Source organism: Manihot esculenta, chromosome 9 (assembly GCF_001659605.2).
Source record: "Manihot esculenta cultivar AM560-2 chromosome 9, M.esculenta_v8, whole genome shotgun sequence".
Classification (NCBI taxonomy): domain Eukaryota; kingdom Viridiplantae; phylum Streptophyta; class Magnoliopsida; order Malpighiales; family Euphorbiaceae; genus Manihot; species Manihot esculenta.
The window spans coordinates 25640598-25665256 of NC_035169.2; the positions used below are offsets into that span (position 1 = coordinate 25640598).

General features: G+C 26.3%; 1 protein-coding gene across 1 annotated transcript; it reads right to left on the reverse strand.

The window, feature by feature from the left end:
- Positions 1-21991: 21991 nt before the first annotated feature.
- LOC122724678 (probable glutathione S-transferase parC) lies at positions 21992-23390 on the reverse strand. Its single transcript, XM_043960393.1, has 2 exons — positions 23055-23390; positions 21992-22467 (listed from the first exon to the last, which is right to left on the reverse strand). Exons 1-2 carry the CDS (start codon positions 23373-23375, stop codon positions 22123-22125), a joined length of 666 nt encoding a protein of 221 aa, XP_043816328.1. The 5' UTR covers positions 23376-23390; the 3' UTR covers positions 21992-22122.
- Positions 23391-24659: the final 1269 nt, after the last annotated feature.

The window sequence follows — 24659 nt, forward strand, 5'->3', positions numbered from 1 at the left end:
GGTTTTTCTTAAAAACAAAATATAGATTATTTTGACACCTTTGCTCATGTTATTCATCAAATGGATGTTAAAACAACTTTTTTAAATGGAGACTTGGAAGAAGAAATTTATATGGTACAACCTGATGGTTATATTGTTTTTGGTCAAGAAAATAAAGTCTGCAAACTTCTTAAATCATTATATGGTTTAAAACAATATAAATGAGAAATTTATATCCTATCATTAAAACTAGTCCCCAAACAGTGACATGAGAAATTTGATCAAGTTTTGTTGAATGATGATTTTACCTCTATTAAAGTTGATAAGTGTGTATATACAAAACGTATAAATGATGAATTTGTGATTATTTGTTTATATGTGGATGATATACTTATTTTGGTATAAGTTACGATACAGTTTGTAAATTAAAAGTTTTTCTTGCCTCTAAATTTGATATGAAAGATATGGGAGAGGCAAACGTGATTTTAGGAGTTAAAATCATAAGGAATAATAATAGTCTAATGCTATCACAAGAGCATTATATTGAGAAGCTTCTAAGGAAGTTTGGACATTTCAATGTCAAACCAGTGAGTATCCCTTATGATCCTAACTGTCAATTAAAGAAAAATAGAGGTGACTCTGTTGCTCAATCTGAATGTGCACAGATTATTGGGAGTCTGCTGCATTTAATAAATTTTTCACCAACACCATCTGTATCAATGCGTTGTGATTGCCAACCGGCAATAGCCATTGCAAAGAATAAAACTTTCAATGGGAAAAATATACATATTCGTTTGAGACATAATGTTGTTAAGCAGCTGCTGAAAGATGGAGCTATTTCCATTGATTATGTTAAGTCATAAGTGAATTTGACCGATCATCTGACTAAACCTTTAGGGAAAAAACTAATAGATGAAACATCGAGGGGAATGGAACTTGGGCCAATTTGAAATTAACAGTGATGGAAACCGAACCTTTGTGATTGGAGATCCCATGAAAAAGGTTCATATGGGTAATAACAAGTCACTTGTTAGTTCTGATAGCACTATTTATTATTGTCCCTTCCTATGATGTGAGAATTGCTAGACTGCATTAATGAGAGGATGAGATGGAAGCTCTTAATGATATTCATATCCCTTATGGGTGGTATATAAATTGCAGTATACACTTGATGATATCACCTATATAAGTATGGAGTGGAGCCGCTTCTATGAGATTGTGGCATAATCTCTAGAGCACTTATGAACTACCAGGTGCGTGCATGGCCTGTTAGCGCAAAACAGCGTTGACAACAAGATCTGTGGAATGTTATGAGATTGATAGGATATTAGCATACAAAAAAGAGTTTTTGGTTCATAGAAATAAAAGTTTCACCAATTCCTTTGTATGTTAAGTCTTATTAATCTAGTTCTGGTTCATAGTCTAAAAGATACCAGATTTGAAACATATACATTAAATTTCTAAACCCAGCAATGAAAATTCTTTTGAAATCTGTGGGGGATTGTTGTAAAATTAGTTTAGATTGTAAAAGATTTTATGGTCGTTGAAGATTTTATTGTCGTTAAAGATTTTATGATCATTGAAGATTTTTTGGTCATTAAATATTTTATTTATGAGATTTAAATATAATATTAAATATGACCGTTATGATTTTATTATATTATCTCAAGATTTTTATAACTATATATAACAGTCGGTTTTTCCACTATAAATAACTTTCATCTTTACAAGGATATTGACACCTATTTTTTCTACTTTATTCTTTCTTTCCTCTGTGTTTTCTACTGGGTTATAAATTAGAGATAAATTCTTATTATTTTGATCCTAGAAATTAAATCCCAGAAGAACTTATTTAATCCTGGGGGATTACAAAATAAATCCTTAAGAACAGTGTTCAACACGACTCAGATTTTATTATTTTACCCTATTTTTTCAACATGTCTCTATGGTAGAAATCCTTTGGAAAGTCTCCAGAATTTAGAGGAAAGGCAGTGAGTTAACATTCAAACTCTTAAAACGGTTCTAAAGTTTTTCGATTGTCATTCTGTATGTTCATCGTTAGAGACCAGATACTAGCACGGTTTGTAATTTGCGACAAACCAATGAAAATGAATGATATCGTATTTTTGCTGTAAAGAAAATAATAAATATTTGTTTTCTCTTCAATATTATTGCTTTTTTAGTTTAAATGACCAAAACGAATGATCTCGTATTTTTGCTGCAAAAAAAGGTATTTATTTTCTATTCAATATCATTACTTTTTTCATTTAAACATGATTCATTGATGAAAAATTTTATTTCTTTATTTCTTCCGTTACATTCAATCCAATTGAAACTCAACACAAAATACAACAATAGGTGGAAAATGCATCTTTCAAAGAGCATATCTTTGAATGATCTACTTTAATCATATACTTGGGCTAAAAAATGGATCAAGGTATATATTAAATTAGACAAGATTTTTTTAAAGTACGGAGCAGAACTTGAAATTTTTTTGCTATATGATATGTGCATTTCAATGCCAAATTTAGTTACTAAATCCTAACACATCTTTCTTCCTTGTGCCAATTGCACTTGCTGATGCATTTTGCGTCGGGTGCATTTTGCACTTTGTAATTCTATACTCAACCTGGAATTACAATTTTTTTTAGAATAGGAGTTTAGTTCATTAAAATTTTCAAGTTATAAAAGCAACTTATTTATAATTTTTTATACGTATAATTTGCCCTTTTTCGCTGCTTATAACATAGATTTAAAACCTCAACTATATGAACAAAATGAGGAACTCATTCACATACTCTCAATTATTCTTCATCCTTAACAGGGATGAGCAATATGGTAGAGAATCACGTTAAATTAAAACTGTATAATTATTCTAGTTCATAACACAAATCTATAACTCCATACTAAATTTGGAATTACAATTTTCAAAACATGAGCAAAGTAATCCACCAAAATTGAATAGTGATAATCAATTCTATCATACTGCTTCAATTTCTAAGAAAATATTAGGTAATACAAAGTTTACCATGGGTTATCTTTAAATCTAAATTTGATTTTATAATAGATATAATTTCTTATAAAATTAAAAATTAAAATTTTTTTTTTATAGGAAAGAAAGAAATTCCATGAACTCAAATCAGGACATGATAGAGGGTGGACATTCCTCTATCCTCACATGAAAATCATCAAACTTAGCTGTTTGGGATGCTAAGAAGTCGGCAACTCGATTTGAGACCGGCGACAATCTTCAAAGAGCGGTGAAATCACGAAGCGATGCGTATATATGTGCTGGGAAAGGCTTGATCTTGGAGCAACGTTATAAGCCGCAGATTATTCAATTCAAGCAAGTTGTAAGAGTTCTAAATTTTAATTATATGCACATGTTTTGAAATATGTGTCCTCATATAATTTTTTTTTATAAAATTTTCTTAAGTGTTAAAAATATTACAACACAAATGCAAGTATCAAAAAATTTTAGTTATATCTAAATGCTTAAAAAATTATGTTTTTATATTTTAAATGATCTGATTTAATTTGAACGTTTGATTTAATTTTTTATTAATCGATTTAATTTTTTATAAGTTGATTGGATTTTTATTAGTCAATTTGATTTTTTATAAATAAGTTTGATTTTAATTTATTTGAAAAAATTAATTTTTTATTCAATTTAATTTTTTAATTCGATTCAATTTATTTATATTTCCAATTCATTTCATAAAATATTAATTATTTAACTTTTATAATTGAGTTTACTTTTAAATAGAAAAAATTGAATTTAGTTTCAATAAAAAAATAATAGAATTTAATTCAATGGATTTTGATTTAATTCAATTAAAGTTAAAAATTAAATTTTAATTTAATTGAGTTTACGATTAAAACACATGATTATATACCTTTATCAATATTTGAAATGTAACTTAATCATTAAATATGTGAAGGCAAAAAGTTAAGATTCGATTAATATTCATCAAAGTATAATAAATATATTATTAAATTTTATATTTTTTCAATAAAAAAATAAAACAGATAATAATTAAATTTAATTAAAAAAATATATATACTTATTTAAATTATATTTTTATTTTAATAATCACTTAGTTGTAGATTAATCATTATTTATATAAATATAAATTAAATATATATAATTGATTATAATAATATTAAAAAAATAATAATTTAACTATAAATATATATACTACAGTGTCAATAATTAATAAAATTTGTTTTGCAGCAATAATAATAAAGATTTTATAATAGATATATTATTTTTAATTATATTATATATATTATTATTTTAAATTAAAGAATATATTTGTTATAAAATCTTTATAAATATTACTATAAAATAAAATTTATTGCTATTAAAAATATAGAGTGCACATTTAATAATTAAATTATTTATTTTTAATTTATAAAATTAATTAAAATTATATTTAAATATAAATATTAAACTAATTTATTTAGAATTTAAACATCTAAATTAAAATATAAAATAAAAATATTAAGTTTTTCAGCCCATTTAAACAAAGCAAGAGATGATGTTTTTTTGGAGTTGGTAGAGAAGATAAATGAGCTTGAGGAAAAAGATTAAAAGAAAAAAAAGGTAATTTAGGTTTTTTTATGGTCTTCTAATGGCAAAAATATAAAAGATTTGACCGAAGGATTAAATTATAAATAATAAAAAAATATAAAGATGTTTTAATAAATTTCTCAAATTATATGAACAAACTCATAAATAACAGGATTAAATTATAAATTTTTTTACAATAAATTTTAATTAATTTTGATAATATTAAATTATTAAATAATAAATAAAATTTTAAAAAAATTATAAAATTTTTACTTTGAAAAAATAATTTTATTGAGTTTGATAAGTAATTCTTTTATTTCTAAATTTGTAAAATTTTATTTAGTCTTCATTTATGATATTATTTTATTTAAATTTTATTAAATGTTAGAATAGCTTAAGTTTGTATTAATATTTATTATTTAAATTATTAATAATTTAAAATTCAGGCTTTCTATTTTTTTTTCATATAAAAAAATTATCATTGCTAAAATTTATTGCTAATAAATAATAACAAGTTAAATTTTTTTAGTATTAAACAATCGGTATTGTTAAATTTAATAATAATTTAAACGTACCGATTCGAAAGAAAAATATTTAATAATATCGTTCGATTTATTAAAAGATGATAATAAATATAAATTAATAATAATAATAATAATAAAAAGTTAATGGTTAAAAAATTTAATATTTTATATTTTATTATAATTAAACTTTATATTTTTTTCAATTAAAATATAATATTTTAAAATTATTCTAATTATATTTTATCGTATCATTAAAAATTAACGAAATTACTACCTTATTCGCTACATCAACTACATCAATATATCACGTTAATAAATTTCATAATAAAATTAATAATAATTTAAAAGTTTAAAATAGAATTATAATAAAATTAAAAGTATTAGATTTTTTTATAATTATTTAATTTATTAATAATTTTTTTAAGAGATGGATGAATGAAAATTAAATTTATAATTTTAAATAAATTATATATTTTTTTAGCCATTTAATTACATTAAACTAGACAATTAAATATTTAATTTATATATTATTAATTTTTTTTAAATTTACTATAAATATTAGTATAATTTAAAAAATAGTGGATTAATATTATATTTAAGAATTAAAAAAATAATTAAAAAATATTTTAAAATATTATTTTATTATTTTTAATATTTTTAAATATTAAATATTATTTTTAATACTTTATAATTAATGTATTTAATAAATTTATTTTTTTAATAATAATTTTAAAAGTAATGTTAAACGGTAAGTATATTAAATAAATTTAAGAAAATTCGACTACGAATGATTTTAATTAAAATAATATTAAGATAAATTTTTTTAAAAATATATAAATAGTAACTTTTAAATATATTTAATAATAAAAAAATAATTTAATAATTTTATAAATTTTTGACCATACAAATTACGATAGTATCTATTTAATTAGATATTAAAATAATAAAATTTAATTAATAAAAAATAAAAATACATAATAGAATTATAAAAAGAAAATTTCAATTAATTTTCAACTTCTAACATGGTTTGGTGAATAACACGATACAATAATGATAATATTTATGGAATCGATGAATGCAGTGAATTAATTAAATTTCATAAAAAATTTTAATTAATAATATTTAGTAAATATGAAATAATGAAAATATTATTAAAAGCTGAAAAAAAATTATTAAAATATTTAAAATTAAAAAATATTTTAAATAAATTTATAATATAAAAAATTTTAATATATAAAATTATAAAAATATCTGAATAATTAAAATATAAAATTGATATTTCAAAACGATAAAATTTTTAAATTTGATGACGGAGTTTTAACTTTCGTCATATTTTTGAAAATTGTGGTGTTTCTAAATTTTCTTTTTCAAAAATTATTGTGGTCTCTATCGGATATCGGCAGCAAAAATTAAATTTGATTCAAATCTGCCTTAAAATCTAAAATTAATTGTTCTGTATTAGATAATATAATTTATTAAAAAAAGTTAATGAGGTGAAGAATTAGCGACGGAGCAGCGACGAGAAATATATGTTTATATTTCTGACGAAGGATTAGTGACGAATTTTTAAAATATTAGCGACGAAATTTATTCCGTCGCTAATCCATCAGAAAATGCAAATATAAAAAAAACCCTAATAATTTCTTTGATATCTCTTTTGATTTTAGCCGCCCTCTTTCTCTCCTCTCCTCTCCTCTCCCCGACGCCACACCTTTCTCCTTGCCGCAATCGCTGCTGCCGCAGATCTCGTCACTGTCGCCGCTGCTGGACGATTCTGTTTGTGCTGCTGGACGCTCGCCGCTGCTGGACACTTCTGTCGCCGTTGCTGGACGCTCCTCCCACCACCACAGCATTGCCGCTCGCCATTGCCTATCAGGTAATTATTTCAAACGCTGCTAAGCAGCAAGCTTGCTGCTGTGCAGCAGGAAGCATGTTTGAAATAATTCAATTAATTTGATATTAAAATTTTCTAAATTGTTTATAATTAAATTTTTGTCTTATGTTTGAATTTAATTTTTTTAATTTATTTTACTTTAATATATTAAATCAAAATTTATTAATAAATTGGTTTGCTTCAGTGTCCAAGTTAGCTTTCAAGCATCAACAGCTTTAATTTTTATAATTAGAAGTTGAAAAAACTATATGTGTTGGAAATTTTATTTCTTAGACTCAAAATCTGACTTTTTATAAAATTATATTATGAAATTTTAAAATAATTATAAAAAATATTAAAACAATTAGTATATATTTGTGATAAATATAGGATAAAATAGTTTAAGGTAACATGTTAAATACTCAAAAAAATAAAAAAAAATAACTATGAAATTTTATCGATAAATAGACAGTAATTTAATAATTAATATTTCAGATAATTAGTAAATTATTTAATTAATTATTTTTTATAATTTAATTGGAAATTTTAAATAGTGATGTCTTAATCAAATAGATAAAATAAAGTCTTAATCAAATAGATAAAATAAATAGTAATGATCCTTTATTAATAAAAAAAAAATACTTATATCATTAAACCCCTCAATTTTAAAAATATTATTTTTAAATATTTAAATTTTCTAAAATAATATTTTAAATTTTCTAAAAAATACTAAATCAACACAATAATATAGCTTAATTTAAAAAATACTATAATCATGAAAAAAACTTAATAGGTCTTTAAAAAAAAAGGTATTGTTTGTTTTACATCTTCCTTTTCTAATTTTTTTTAATTATTGTAAACATTTATATGAAAAATTATTCAATTTTTTTATAACTCATTTTCATAACTTTTGATATGTATAGTTCGGCTTTGTCGGTTTACTTTACATGTCTTCATTCAACTCTACTTTGATATGTATTGTTAAATTGATTAGTGTGTTTGATTTGTTAAATTAGTATATAATTAGAGTTGAATTTGTATATTGATTAAGGTTTTATATATTGTTTGTCTTTATTGTTAATTGAAACTAATGGACAATTATTTTTTTAGATGCCTCGAAGAGCAGTATCATCTAGAGGTAGAGGACATAGCCAGCAGCTCTCTATGAATGAAACAGATGAGGTAGTACAGATGCAGGAGGAAACACTGGAGCACACTCCACAAGCATTAGGGGGGCAAGCAAACGCATCCTCATCATCATCAGTTCGAATTAGAGGTCCGAACTTGGGACATCCTATCCCATCAAACCCTTCTGATCGATAATTGATTAGATTGAAAGGAAATGTGTAAGTCATATACAACTTTTTGCTATTGATTTAATATGTATTATTACTTACAACTACTCATTATATAAAAAAATATTGCATTTTTTAGATTCCATAGTTATTAGATCAATCACTAATGACATTAAGATGTGCTACACTGCTCCATGGAAAACTTGGTCAGAAATACCTTTAAAGACAAAAGACAAGCTCTTCAAACTTTTTCGGGTAAATACAACTTATATTCTAAAATTCTAATATGCATTTTAAGTTTTTTAAATTTACATAACATTGATTGTTATTTGTAGAGTCGATATGTATGGGATGCGAGTGAAGAAGATATTGTTATTTGTAGGTAAAGAAAGACTGCGAGACATTCTTAATAGAGTTAGGAGCGAATTGTTGCGTAAGCACAAGAAGACAGATGTTGCTTATCTATACAATTTAGGACCAGATTGGATGGAGACAGAGATATGGAATGAACTTGTTGCATATTGGAGTACACCAGAGTGGAGAAAGAAATCAGAAGCTGGTAAAACATATAGAAATGTAGAAAAACATGGGACTATTACGAAACACTCTGGTGGTTTAATAAAACTGGAGGTTCATGAGAATAGATTGGTATAACCTTTTTATTTCTTACTTTTATTTATACAATTCTGTTTTTATATAGATGGCTAGAAATTATCTGTGCATCTTGTGTTGTGTGATTATTTCTTTTTCGTAGGCAAAGAAGTTGGGTAGGCAACCAACTCAACTTGAACTATTTCGTGCAACTCACACAAAAAAGGGGAGTCAATGTGTTTTCATTGATGGAAAATCACGACAAGTTGATGTAAGTTTTTTTTGCTTATTTATTGTTATCATATTATTTTTCTATTTGTTATGTTATCATTAGTTGTGTATGGTTAATGAAATGTTTATTATGTTTTCTTTTTTTACTTAAGAAACTTATTTGAGTGCTATTGCTGAAAATGTGAATGACAATTGTGAGAGTCAGCTTTTGATTTGAATAAGTGGATTGAAATTTCTGGAAGTAGTAAAGGAAGAGTTTATGGTTTTGGATCTTCTGATATTGCAAAATCAGGAACTCCAACTACCTCCTTCTCATGCACATCAGCTCATCCCGAAGGACCTTCTCAAACTATGTTTTCTTTAGAGGAGGTTGAACAAATATTAGAGCAAAATCGGATCAAAATGAAACAAGACATGGAGCAAATGCAAGAGTAAATGCGATTGCAGATGGAAAAGCAAATAAAAGATCAGATGAAATCATTGAAGAACAAAAAAATATCTTCGCCGCATAACACAACTGCAGATCCTACTTCTCTATCAGATGGTTCAACAAATTCATAGATTAGTTTTAAAATTTATGAACATTGTTAAGTATTATGGATTTATTTTAAATTTTATGACCACTGTTAAGTATTATGAATTTATTTTAAATTTTATGAACATTGTTAAATATTTTGGATTTATTTTAAATTTTATGAATATTGTTAAGTATTATGAACATTGATTATAATTATTATGAATGATATTTGATTTATATTCAATATGATTCTTAATTATAAATTATTTGATTATACAAGAAATATCTAAATAAAAGCAGGATTTTTTTTTGTGATCGAATTTTAACAGATTAGCGACGGATTTGTGAGAATATTTATTAAAATGTGTTAATATTTTTGATGGATTTCCAATGGAAAATTTCCGTCGCTAATTGTTTCCGACAGATTAGCGACGGATTGTTCATCGGATGAATTTAGATATTCTGACTGATCTAGCGATGAAAAACATTCGTCGCTAAAATTTTCCGACGAAACTATCCGTCGGAAAATCCGTCGCAAATTTATCCGACGGAGTTAAGATCCGTCGCTAATATTTCCGATGGAAGCCTCATTCGTCGGAAAAAATTAGCGACATGACTTTAAGCGACGGATTTGAGTCCGTTGGAAATCCATCGCTGAAAGTTTTAGCGACGGATTTCAGACTATCAGCGACGGAAAAATCCGTCGCTGATAGTCTGTTATTTTATAGTGAATCTTGAATAAAGAATAACTCAAAGTTTTTATATTCTAATAAGTGATCATCTTATTTGATATTTTAATAATCATTTAAAATTAAATTTAAATAAAAAAAATATTTATTTTTTACTTAAATGTACTTGCCACCAGACTAAACCTGTAAATACTATTTAGTATTTTTTTATTTAGTATAATTCAGATCAAATTTAATTTTTTATCCTAACTTTTAAGTGGTGTCCAGTTTTCTACCTCCTTTGATACGAAAGTCTTGAATTGTGAAGGGAAATGGTTGATGTATATTGAGATTTTTCTCCTTTGAACGTCTAAGAAATTAGCTATGAAGAATGAAATTAAGCATATTTGAAATACAACTTTTTGAATGCTTCAAGTTATATGCAGAAAAACGATTCATGCTGCCAAGTCTAGTTGCTGCTGACTTCTTTGAATTCAATAAAAACTATAAATCAAATATTTTTATAAAAGAGTTGAATTGAATTGTTTGCCGATAAATAATTTATTTTTAAATAATAAGAAAATATGTAAAAATAATAAGAAGATTTGAGCTTTTGAGCAAAGTTTTGGAGTTTGGAGGTTCAAGAACCCAATCTCTCCCACCTCCGAGTTTTAGGCCGTCTCTCTCTCGATCTTCAAGAGGTAAGAGCCGATCTTAAGCTCATTGCATGTTTTAAGTAAGTTTTAAGTAGATCTATGGGGGTAGAATGCATGTTTAGGTTATGGTTATGTTTTTGGGTATAAATGTATGTTCATGAACAATGTGGATGCTTGATGTGTTGTAGATGGGGTTTATGATGGTTTGAGGCCCCTAGGAACATGTATGCTTGTGTATGTGTGTTGTAGAATAGGTTTGATGCATGTTTGGAAGGTTGGGAGGCGAAATGGGCAAAAGGAGCCAAGTTTCTGCCCCTTGGCAAAACCAGGTTCGGCAGCCGAAGGACTTTCGGCCGCCGAACATGGCTGGGGAGGCAAGCCTTTCGGCTGCCGAAGCCTGCCCCCGAAAGGAGACTTTCGTCTCTGTCTGGCAGTTTCGGCCGCCGAAAGTGCCGCCGAACATGCATGAGTTTCTTCTCTGTCTGGGAGTTTCGGCCGCCGAAGGTGCCGCCGAACCTGCCTGACTTTCGGCTCTGGAGGGACTTTCGACCGCCGAACCTGCCGCCGAAAGTGCCCTGTCCAGGCCTCCTTTGCATGTTTTTCTATGGTTGTTTCATGATGTTTTAGGGGGTTTTTGGGGAGTAGTTTATAGTTATGTTCAGGTGTGTTTGGTCCCTCATTTGAGTCCACCTGTGTAGGTTCGGACCCGAGGAACCGAGGACCCCAGCAGTGAGTTCAGCTGCTTCGGTGTTGTCAGAGTCAGCCAGAGGTGAGTGGAACTAAACTTAATCTTTTAAATTGAGAAATTAAATGTTTTATCATGTTTCATGCATCACGATTATGCAATAGGATGATTGCATTAGTTTTCACGAATATATCGCATTGCATCGATTGTTGTTGATGTGGGTGAATATTGGATGACCCAATTAGTCCATGACAGGAAGACCAGGACCCCATTCTACGGCCTGGCACAGAGTAAGGAAAGACCAGGACCCCATTCTACGGCCTGGCACGGTTATGGGACTCGAAGACCAGGAGCCCAGAGGAGGCCCTGGGGTAATGGTAAGTAATGTATGTTATGACAGGAAGACCAGGACCCCATGCTACGGCCTGGCACAGAGTTAGCTTGGACTAATTGGTGACAAGTTCACCCAACCCTTATGTGAATTGTCTGTGTTATGGTGCATTTCATCGAGCATAGTGTTAATATGTTTTATAGTTCTGCTCACTGGGCTTTTAGCTCACCCCTCTCCCTTTACCCCCAGGCTTGCAGGTACAGGATATAGCAGGAGTCCGGATAGAGTAATGAAGTCTTGGTTATGTAATAGTTAGCGTGGGCATGATGAATGATTATGATGTAATGTAAAAGTACAGTTAGATATGTAATGAGATGATGTTTATGGATGTTAGAGGTGTGCTTGACCATAGATTATTGTTATCCCTTTTATTACATGATCTTAGAGACTCTTATGATGTTTATGTAAACCAACTCAGTATATGTTATGTCACCCATTGGGGGCACTGATGAGATCTCACAGAGGGATCAATGTTATGTTAATGTATATGCACAGGTTGAGTTGGTTGATGTATTTGGAAAGAAAAGTTTTAATTTTTATGTATGTTGTTGATCATGTATGGGATTATACAGGTTTTTAGGTTATATGTCAGGCTTGCTACGGATCCCGGCGGCCTTAAGCCGATCTGGATCCTAGTGCCGGTAGCGGTCTGATTTTCGGGTCGTTACAAATAACCTTCATCTTTAGAAAGATATTGACACCCATTTTTTCTATTTTATTCTTTCTTTCCTCTGTATTTTCTGCTGGGTTATAAATTAGAAATAAATTCTTATTGTCCTGATCCTGGAAATTAAATCCCAAAAGGACCTGGTTAGTCTTGGAGGATTACAAAATAAATCCTTAAGGACAGTGTTCAACACGACTCAGGTTTCATTATTTTACCCTATTTTTCCAACAATCTTTAAGGATTTATCTGTACACAAATGGAACCAAATATTGTCACTGTCTCTGCTTCTGCACTGCCTGCTGCTCCGTATGCTAAACCTTTTCCTGACATCTCGAAGATTGAAGATACAAACAGGAGAGAACTTAAAGCTGTAAAAGGAAAAGAGTTGGCTACAAGAGCAAACCTTGTACAAGAAAAAGTGCACAAATCAAATATCAGGTACGAAAATAAGAAACCTGATTACAAATCTAAGTTTAATAATCTCATCTTTAAAAAGAAAAAATATTGTCTTGTATGTGGTAAGTCGGGTCATGATGCACCCCAGTACAGAAAAGAGTGATAAATGACAATCCTCCTAAATCAAAAGTGAATTTAGTTGAAGGAGATGATGTTATTGCTGCGGTCATTTCTCAAACTTTTCTTGTAGCTAATGTCCAAGAATTGATAGTAGATTCTGGTACTACTAGGCATATATGTACAAACAGAAATGCATTTACCTCCTATTCTACAGTGGGGAAGGAGAAGAACATGTATATTTGGATGATTCTAGAACTGCAAGTGTCCTTGGTAAAGGGAAGTTCTTCTCAAACTCACATATGACAAGATCTTGGCGCTTAATGAGGTACTTCATATACCTAATATGAGAGCTAATTTAATTTTTATTTTCCTATTGGAAAAGGATGGGATTAAGGTGTCTTTTGGGGCTTCAATTTCTAAGAAAATATTGTAATACAAATTTACCATGGGTTATCTTTAAATCTAAATTTGATTTTTAATAGATATAATTTCTTATAAAATTAAAAATTTATTTTTTTTTTAGGAAAGAAAGAAATTCCATGAACTCAAATCAGGACATGATAGAGGGTGGACATTCCTCTATCCTCACATGAAAATCATCAAACTTAGCTGTTTGGGATGCTAAGAAGTCGGCACTCGATTTGAGACCGGCGACAATCTTCAAAGAGCGGTGAAATCACGAAGCGATGCGTTATATGTGCTGGGAAAGGCTTGATCTTGGAGCAACGTTATAAGCCGCAGATTATTCAATTCAAGCAAGTTGTAAGAGTTCTAAATTTTAATTATATGCACATGTTTTGAAATATGTGTCCTCATATAATTTTTTTTATAAAATTTTCTTAAGTGTTAAAAATATTACAACACAAATGCAAGTATCAAAAAATTTAGTTATATCTAAATGCTTAAAAATTATGTTTTATATTTTAAATGATCTGATTTAATTTGAACGTTTGATTTAATTTTTTATTAATCGATTTATTTTTTATAAGTTGATTGGATTTTATTAGTCAATTTGATTTTTTATAAATAGTGTTTGAATTTAATTTGAAAAAATTAATTTTTTATTCAATTTAATTTTTAATTCGATTCAATTTATTTATATTTCCAATTCATTTCATAAAATATTAATTATTTAACTTTTATAATTGAGTTTACTTTTAAATAGAAAAATTGAATTTAGTTTCAATAAAAAATAATAGAATTTAATTCAATGGATTTTGATTTAATTCAATTAAAGTTAAAAATTAAATTTTAATTTAATTGAGTTTACGATTAAAACACATGATTATATACCTTTATCAATATTTGAAATGTAACTTAATCATTAAATATGTGAAGGCAAAAAGTTAAGATTCGATTAATATTCATCAAAGTATAATAAATATATTATTAAATTTTATATTTTTTCAATAAAAAAATAAAACAGATAATAATTAAATTTAATTAAAAAAATATATATACTTATTTAAATTATATTTTTATTTTAATAATCACTTAGTTGTAGATTAATCATTATTTATATAAATATAAATTAAATATATATAATTGATTATAATAATATTAAAAAATAATAATTTAACTATAAATATATATACTACAGTGTCAATAATTAATAAAATTTGTTTTGCAGCAATAATAATAAAGATTTTATAATAGATATATTATTTTTAATTATATTATATATATTATTATTTTAAATTAAAGAATATATTTGTTATAAAATCTTTATAAATATTACTATAAAATAAAATTTATTGCTATTAAAAATATAGAGTGCACATTTAATAATTAAATTATTTATTTTTAATTTATAAAATTAATTAAAATTATATTTAAATATAAATATTAAACTAATTTATTTAGAATTTAAACATCTAAATTAAAATATAAAATAAAAATATTAAGTTTTTCAGCCCATTTAAACAAAGCAAGAGATGATGTTTTTTTGGAGTTGGTAGAGAAGATAAATGAGCTTGAGGAAAAAGATTAAAAGAAAAAAAAGGTAATTTAGGTTTTTTTATGGTCTTCTAATGGCAAAAATATAAAAGATTTGACCGAAGGATTAAATTATAAATAATAAAAAAATATAAAGATGTTTTAATAAATTTCTCAAATTATATGAACAAACTCATAAATAACAGGATTAAATTATAAATTTTTTTTACAATAAATTTTAATTAATTTTGATAATATTAAATTATTAAATAATAAATAAAATTTTAAAAAAATTATAAAATTTTTACTTTGAAAAAATAATTTTATTGAGTTTGATAAGTAATTCTTTTATTTCTAAATTTGTAAAATTTTATTTAGTCTTCATTTATGATATTATTTTATTTAAATTTTATTAAATGTTAGAATAGCTTAAGTTTGTATTAATATTTATTATTTAAATTATTAATAATTTAAAATTCAGGCTTTCTTTTTTTTTCATATAAAAAAATTATCATTGCTAAAATTTATTGCTAATAAATAATAACAAGTTAAATTTTTTTAGTATTAAACAATCGGTATTGTTAAATTTAATAATAATTTAAACGTACCGATTCGAAAGAAAAATATTTAATAATATCGTTCGATTTATTAAAAGATGATAATAAATATAAATTAATAATAATAATAATAATAAAAAGTTAATGGTTAAAAAATTTAATATTTTATATTTTATTATAATTAAACTTTATATTTTTTTCAATTAAAATATAATATTTTAAAATTATTCTAATTATATTTTATCGTATCATTAAAAATTAACGAAATTACTACCTTATTCGCTACATCAACTACATCAATATATCACGTTAATAAATTTCATAATAAAATTAATAATAATTTAAAAGTTTAAAATAGAATTATAATAAAATTAAAAGTATTAGATTTTTTTATAATTATTTAATTTATTAATAATTTTTTAAGAGATGGATGAATGAAAATTAAATTTATAATTTTAAATAAATTATATATTTTTTTAGCCATTTAATTACATTAAACTAGACAATTAAATATTTAATTTATATATTATTAATTTTTTTAAATTTACTATAAATATTAGTATAATTTAAAAAATAGTGGATTAATATTATATTTAAGAATTAAAAAAATAATTAAAAAATATTTTAAAATATTATTTTATTATTTTAATATTTTTAAATATTAAATATTATTTTAATACTTTATAATTAATGTATTTAATAAATTTATTTTTTTAATAATAATTTTAAAAGTAATGTTAAACGGTAAGTATATTAAATAAATTTAAGAAAATTCGACTACGAATGATTTTAATTAAAATAATATTAAGATAAATTTTTTTAAAAATATATAAATAGTAACTTTTAAATATATTTAATAATAAAAAAATAATTTAATAATTTTATAAATTTTTGACCATACAAATTACGATAGTATCTATTTAATTAGATATTAAAATAATAAAATTTAATTAATAAAAAATAAAAATACATAATAGAATTATAAAAAGAAAATTTCAATTAATTTTCAACTTCTAACATGGTTTGGTGAATAACACGATACAATAATGATAATATTTATGGAATCGATGAATGCAGTGAATTAATTAAATTTCATAAAAAATTTTAATTAATAATATTTAGTAAATATGAAATAATGAAAATATTATTAAAAGCTGAAAAAAAATTATTAAAATATTTAAAATTAAAAAATATTTTAAATAAATTTATAATATAAAAAATTTTAATATATAAAATTATAAAAATATCTGAATAATTAAAATATAAAATTGATATTTCAAAACGATAAAATTTTTAAATTTGATGACGGAGTTTTAACTTTCGTCATATTTTTGAAAATTGTGGTGTTTCTAAATTTTCTTTTTCAAAAATTATTGTGGTCTCTATCGGATATCGGCAGCAAAAATTAAATTTGATTCAAATCTGCCTTAAAATCTAAAATTAATTGTTCTGTATTAGATAATATAATTTATTAAAAAAAGTTAATGAGGTGAAGAATTAGCGACGGAGCAGCGACGAGAAATATATGTTTATATTTCTGACGAAGGATTAGTGACGAATTTTTAAAATATTAGCGACGAAATTTATTCCGTCGCTAATCCATCAGAAAATGCAAATATAAAAAAAACCCTAATAATTTCTTTGATATCTCTTTTGATTTTAGCCGCCCTCTTTCTCTCCTCTCCTCTCCTCTCCCCGACGCCACACCTTTCTCCTTGCCACAATCGCTGCTGCCGCAGATCTCGTCACTGTCGCCGCTGCTGGACGATTATGTTTGTGCTGCTGGACGCTCGCCGCTGCTGGACACTTCTGTCGCCGTTGCTGGACGCTCCTCCCACCACCACAGCATTGCCGCTCGCCATTGCCTATCAGGTAATTATTTCAAACGCTGCTAAGCAGCAAGCTTGCTGCTGTGCAGCAGGAAGCATGTTTGAAATAATTCAATTAATTTGATATTAAAATTTTCTAAATTGTTTATAATTAAATTTTTGTCTTATGTTTGAATTTAATTTTTTTAATTTATTTTACTTTAATATATTAAATCAAAATTTATTAATAAATTGGTTTGCTTCAGTGTCCAAGTTAGCTTTCAAGCATCAACAGCTTTAATTTTTATAATTAGAAGTTGAAAAAACTATATGTGTTGGAAATTTTATTTCTTAGACTCAAAATCTGACTTTTTATAAAATTATATTATGAAATTTTAAAATAATTATAAAAAATATTAAAACAATTAGTATATATTTGTGATAAATATAGGATAAAATAGTTTAAGGTAACATGTTAAATACTCAAAAAAATAAAAAAAAATAACTATGAAATTTTATCGATAAATAGACAGTAATTTAATAATTAATATTTCAGATAATTAGTAAATTATTTAATTAATTATTTTTTATAATTTAATTGGAAATTTTAAATAGTGATGTCTTAATCAAATAGATAAAATAAAGTCTTAATCAAATAGATAAAATAAATAGTAATGATCCTTTATTAATAAAAAAAAAATACTTATATCATTAAACCCCTCAATTTTAAAAATATTATTTTTAAATATTTAAATTTTCTAAAATAATATTTTAAATTTTCTAAAAAATACTAAATCAACACAATAATATAGCTTAATTTAAAAAATACTATAATCATGAAAAAAACTTAATAGGTCTTTAAAAAAAAAGGTATTGTTTGTTTTACATCTTCCTTTTCTAATTTTTTTTAATTATTGTAAACATTTATATGAAAAATTATTCAATTTTTTTATAACTCATTTTCATAACTTTTGATATGTATAGTTCGGCTTTGTCGGTTTACTTTACATGTCTTCATTCAACTCTACTTTGATATGTATTGTTAAATTGATTAGTGTGTTTGATTTGTTAAATTAGTATATAATTAGAGTTGAATTTGTATATTGATTAAGGTTTTATATATTGTTTGTCTTTATTGTTAATTGAAACTAATGGACAATTATTTTTTTAGATGCCTCGAAGAGCAGTATCATCTAGAGGTAGAGGACATAGCCAGCAGCTCTCTATGAATGAAACAGATGAGGTAGTACAGATGCAGGAGGAAACACTGGAGCACACTCCACAAGCATTAGGGGGGCAAGCAAACGCATCCTCATCATCATCAGTTCGAATTAGAGGTCCGAACTTGGGACATCCTATCCCATCAAACCCTTCTGATCGATAATTGATTAGATTGAAAGGAAATGTGTAAGTCATATACAACTTTTTGCTATTGATTTAATATGTATTATTACTTACAACTACTCATTATATAAAAAAATATTGCATTTTTTAGATTCCATAGTTATTAGATCAATCACTAATGACATTAAGATGTGCTACACTGCTCCATGGAAAACTTGGTCAGAAATACCTTTAAAGACAAAAGACAAGCTCTTCGAACTTTTTCGGGTAAATACAACTTATATTCTAAAATTCTAATATGCATTTTAAGTTTTTTAAATTTACATAACATTGATTGTTATTTGTAGAGTCGATATGTATGGGATGCGAGTGAAGAAGATATTGTTATTTGTAGGTAAAGAAAGACTGCGAGACATTCTTAATAGAGTTAGGAGCGAATTGTTGCGTAAGCACAAGAAGACAGATGTTGCTTATCTATACAATTTAGGACCAGATTGGATGGAGACAGAGATATGGAATGAACTTGTTGCATATTGGAGTACACCAGAGTGGAGAAAGAAATCAGAAGCTGGTAAAGCATATAGAAATGTAGAAAAACATGGGACTATTACGAAACACTCTGGTGGTTTAATAAAACTGGAGGTTCATGAGAATAGATTGGTATAACCTTTTTATTTCTTACTTTTATTTATACAATTCTGTTTTTATATAGATGGCTAGAAATTATCTGTGCATCTTGTGTTGTGTGATTATTTCTTTTTCGTAGGCAAAGAAGTTGGGTAGGCAACCAACTCAACTTGAACTATTTCGTGCAACTCACACAAAAAAGGGGAGTCAATGTGTTTTCATTGATGGAAAATCACGACAAGTTGATGTAAGTTTTTTTTGCTTATTTATTGTTATCATATTATTTTTCTATTTGTTATGTTATCATTAGTTGTGTATGGTTAATGAAATGTTTATTATGTTTTCTTTTTTTACTTAAGAAACTTATTTGAGTGCTATTGCTGAAAATGTGAATGACAATTGTGAGAGTCAGCTTTTGATTTGAATAAGTGGATTGAAATTTCTGGAAGTAGTAAAGGAAGAGTTTATGGTTTTGGATCTTCTGATATTGCAAAATCAGGAACTCCAACTACCTCCTTCTCATGCACATCAGCTCATCCCGAAGGACCTTCTCAAACTATGTTTTCTTTAGAGGAGGTTGAACAAATATTAGAGCAAAATCGGATCAAAATGAAACAAGACATGGAGCAAATGCAAGAGTAAATGCGAGTGCAGATGGAAAAGCAAATAAAAGATCAGATGAAATCATTGAAGAACAAAAAAATATCTTCGCCGTATAACACAACTGCAGATCCTACTTCTCTATCAGATGGTTCAACAAATTCATAGATTAGTTTTAAAATTTATGAACATTGTTAAGTATTATGGATTTATTTTAAATTTTATGACCACTGTTAAGTATTATGAATTTATTTTAAATTTTATGAACATTGTTAAATATTTTGGATTTATTTTAAATTTTATGAATATTGTTAAGTATTATGAACATTGATTATAATTATTATGAATGATATTTGATTTATATTCAATATGATTCTTAATTATAAATTATTTGATTATACAAGAAATATCTAAATAAAAGCAGGATTTTTTTTTGTGATCGAATTTTAACAGATTAGCGACGGATTTGTGAGAATATTTATTAAAATGTGTTAATATTTTTGATGGATTTCCAATGGAAAATTTCCGTCGCTAATTGTTTCCGACAGATTAGCGACGGATTGTTCATCGGATGAATTTAGATATTCTGACTGATCTAGCGATGAAAAACATTCGTCGCTAAAATTTTCCGACGAAATTATCCGTCGGAAAATCCGTCGCAAATTTATCCGACGGAGTTAAGATCCGTCGCTAATATTTCCGATGGAAGCCTGATTCGTCGGAAAAAATTAGCGACATGACTTTAAGCGACGGATTTGAGTTCGTTGGAAATCCATCGCTGAAAGTTTTAGCGACGGATTTCAGACTATCAGCGACGGAAAAATCCGTCGCTGATAGTCTGTTATTTTATAGTGAATCTTGAATAAAGAATAACTCAAAGTTTTTATATTCTAATAAGTGATCATCTTATTTGATATTTTAATAATCATTTAAAATTAAATTTAAATAAAAAAAATATTTATTTTTTACTTAAATGTACTTGCCACCAGACTAAACCTGTAAATACTATTTAGTATTTTTTTATTTAGTATAATTCAGATCAAATTTAATTTTTTAGCCTAACTTTTAAGTGGTGTCCAGTTTTCTACCTCCTTTGATACGAAAGTCTTGAATTGTGAAGGGAAATGGTTGATGTATATTGAGATTTTTCTCCTTTGAACGTCTAAGAAATTAGCTATGAAGAATGAAATTAAGCATATTTGAAATACAACTTTTTGAATGCTTCAAGTTATATGCAGAAAAACGATTCATGTTGCCAAGTCTAGTTGCTACTGACTTCTTTGAATTCAATAAAAACTATAAATCAAATATTTTTATAAAAGAATTGAATTGAATTGTTTGCCGATAAATAATTTATTTTTAAATAATAAGAAAATATGTAAAAATAAATATTTGATCAGTTTAATTCAAAATTAAATCGAATTAAATAAATAAAAAATTAAAATTTGAGGGTGGGTTCATTTTCTTTGAAGTTTTTTATTTTTTACTTTTTATTTGATAATTTTTTTTTTTATTTTTATTACTTGTAAATGCGTTGAATTGAATTTTTTATTTTTAAATAATTTGTACATAAATTAAAATTTAAAATTTAAATATTTATAATAACCAAATTGAATTAAATTAGGAGATAAATTAATAAATTTAAATTAAATTGGTATGATTTGATTAGTTAAGTTTTTTAACTTTTAAGCATTACTTTTAATATTGTAAAATTCAATTAAGAAATTTTAATATAGGATTACGAACCGATGGATTTAATTTGGTTTAGTTTTGTTATTAATTTTTTTATAATACTGAATCAAAATCATCAAATTTTTTAAAATTTAGAATCGAATATAAAATCATATTAAATTTTTAATTTAATTTAATTCGATCGATTATTTTAATTTAAATCAAATATTATTTAGGGGTAAATATAGTTAAAACATTGAATGAAAGTAAATAATCTAGTCAGCATACAAAGTAATTAATCAACTGCCTTTATTATTAGATATGAAACAGCAAAGAAAAAGCACACCATTGAAAGCCAAAAAACAAGACAAGTAAAACCCAGGTGATTAATCTCCTTGCTAAGCCATGGCCTCTCTACTCTATCCCAAATCGCTTCTTCAGCTCCAACATAAATCCATAGACCTTCTTGTGATCAGGAAGAGAGTTGAACACAGACTCCTTTGCCAAGCACCTTTTAGCCCATTCAATAAGCTTAGGACACTCAGCCTCTATGCTGAAATTTCCACACACCTCATAGGCGTAAAACCAGCTATAGAATGGCACAAGAGCAACATCCACATAGCCCAAATTTTCACCCCCAAAGAATAGCTTCTCTCCTAGCTCTCCTTCCAGGAGCTTAAGGGACTCTATGAATCCCTGCTTTGCTGCCTCCTGCTCCTCGCCTTTTGTTGCCCATATCTTCCTCCCAAGCTCAAATATCTGCATCCCAAATCCCCATGTTATATATCACTCAAATGCTAATGACTAAAAGATTGCATTTCATATTTTTTTATAAACTATACTTTACTCCATCGTAAACTATATTAAAAGATTGAACCAACCGTTAATTACACGAAAATTTAAAAATTAAAATATAATTTATTTTATATTTTATTTTAAATCAGGAAATCAAGAAATTTAACATAAAACTTTTGATTTGTGGATAAATAAGCTTAAACTGAAACTTTTATACTAATTTAGACAAATTTTTTTTTTTTAAATGGATTAAATTAAATACCAATAAATACAGGAGTAAATTTGCATATTTAGTCTTTTTTCAACTTTTCTTCCATATATATATATATATATATATATATATATATATATATATATTTTACGAAGTTGTGCTATTTATTTTTAAGAATATCCAACATGACATAGCTTTTTTCAAAAAAAAAAAAAAAAAGAAAAGGAAAAGTAACATAATCGTTATATTTCTTTGGTAAAAAAGAAAGGAAAAATAAAAAGACTATTGTCTTTTTTACTTGAAAAAAAAAAAAAAAAAAAAAAGGAAAGAAGAAGAGTACCTTCTTATCAACAAAATCAGCCCAGAAGTTAGCTTGAGCTCTCTGATAAGGATCAGAGGGAAGCAATGGAGCTTTGTCCTTCCAGACTTCATCAATGTATTGAACAGCAATAAGAGACTCAGCAACTGGTTTGCCATTGTGGATGAGAACTGGGATCTTCTTGTGAACTGGGTTCATCTGCAGCAGCAAATCACTCTTGTTCTTCAAATCCTCTTCCCTGTACTCATACTTAATACCCTTCTCTGCCAAAGCAATCCTAACTCTCATACCAAAAGGGCTTGGCCAGAAGTCCAACAGAGTCACCTCTGCATTATCACCCATGCTCTTCAAATTCTTGTTAGAAATCAAAGATTTAAGAAACCAAGATATAGCTTTAAGATGTTTGATGCAAATCTGGGTTCTCAAGCTACATATTTATAAGGCATTTTGGCTTGTGATGTGGGCTCACCGTCGTCACACCACAGTGTCGTTTTTGAATTTGTATCTTCTTTTTCTTTTTTTTAGTTTTTCTTTTTCCTGCATGAAAAGCTATGGACTGTATGCTGCATAAAGTTGGATGCGCAGGCAACGAGAAACCGTCTGTTAGAGAATAATGCCATAACCCATGACGTAAGAGTACTTGTCACCTTTTTTTCCTTTATTTTATTTGTTTTTATGAAATCCTTTATTTTGGGAGCTTTTTATAATTTATTTACGTAGGAGGCTTAAAGAAATTTTATGTTTATATGAGTATTAAATTTTTAATAATTAATATGTATAAAAATAGGTATAAATTTGAAAAAAAAATACTTTTAAGTTTTACCTATTTATATGCCTAATCAATGACAAAAAAAAGTTATTGTTAATATAATAATACGTATTCTTTAATTTCATTCTTATTTTATAACTTCATTTCTTTTATGATTATTTGGACTTATTTGAAATAAATTATTTATAAAAGAGTAATCATTTTAATTTGATTAATTTCATTCTTTGAATTATATCATTATTAAGGAAATGGTCCCTTGATTTTGTAATTTAGATGATGTAGTCGCTTCGTTCACTACTACTTATTAAATTAACAGCGGCGGTCAAAAACTATTTCCATGTGTCTACCATAGCCATAAGTTTATGACAACAATTTAAAATTTACTACATAGAACAATTGCTTTATTTTATTTTCATAATAAATAAAAAAAAGTGAATTGCAGTTTAGTTCCTTTGATTTAATAAAATGTCTATTTTAATCTCTATATTTTCTAAAATCTACAATTTAGTCATAGACGATTGAAAAAACTATAATTTAGTTCATACCATTATGATTAAAATTAATTTGCTGTTAATTTTTATGAAAAAAACTAAAATATCCATAGTTTCTACCGTTTGAATTAGAGAAAATTAGAGGGATTAAACTGTTAAATGTTAAATTTATTGAATATTGTGCAATTGGGTTCACGATTAACAATGAACTCTATCATCGTGACCCAATTAATAGCCAAGCTCAACTAAACCCGACGATGGGCTACGTCGCTGTGCAACGGTTGAAGACATGGCTTGGTCGAGTATTGGCAGACACAGAAGGTTGAGCAATGCTCTTTCATTGGCAATCTGATACGGATCCAATAG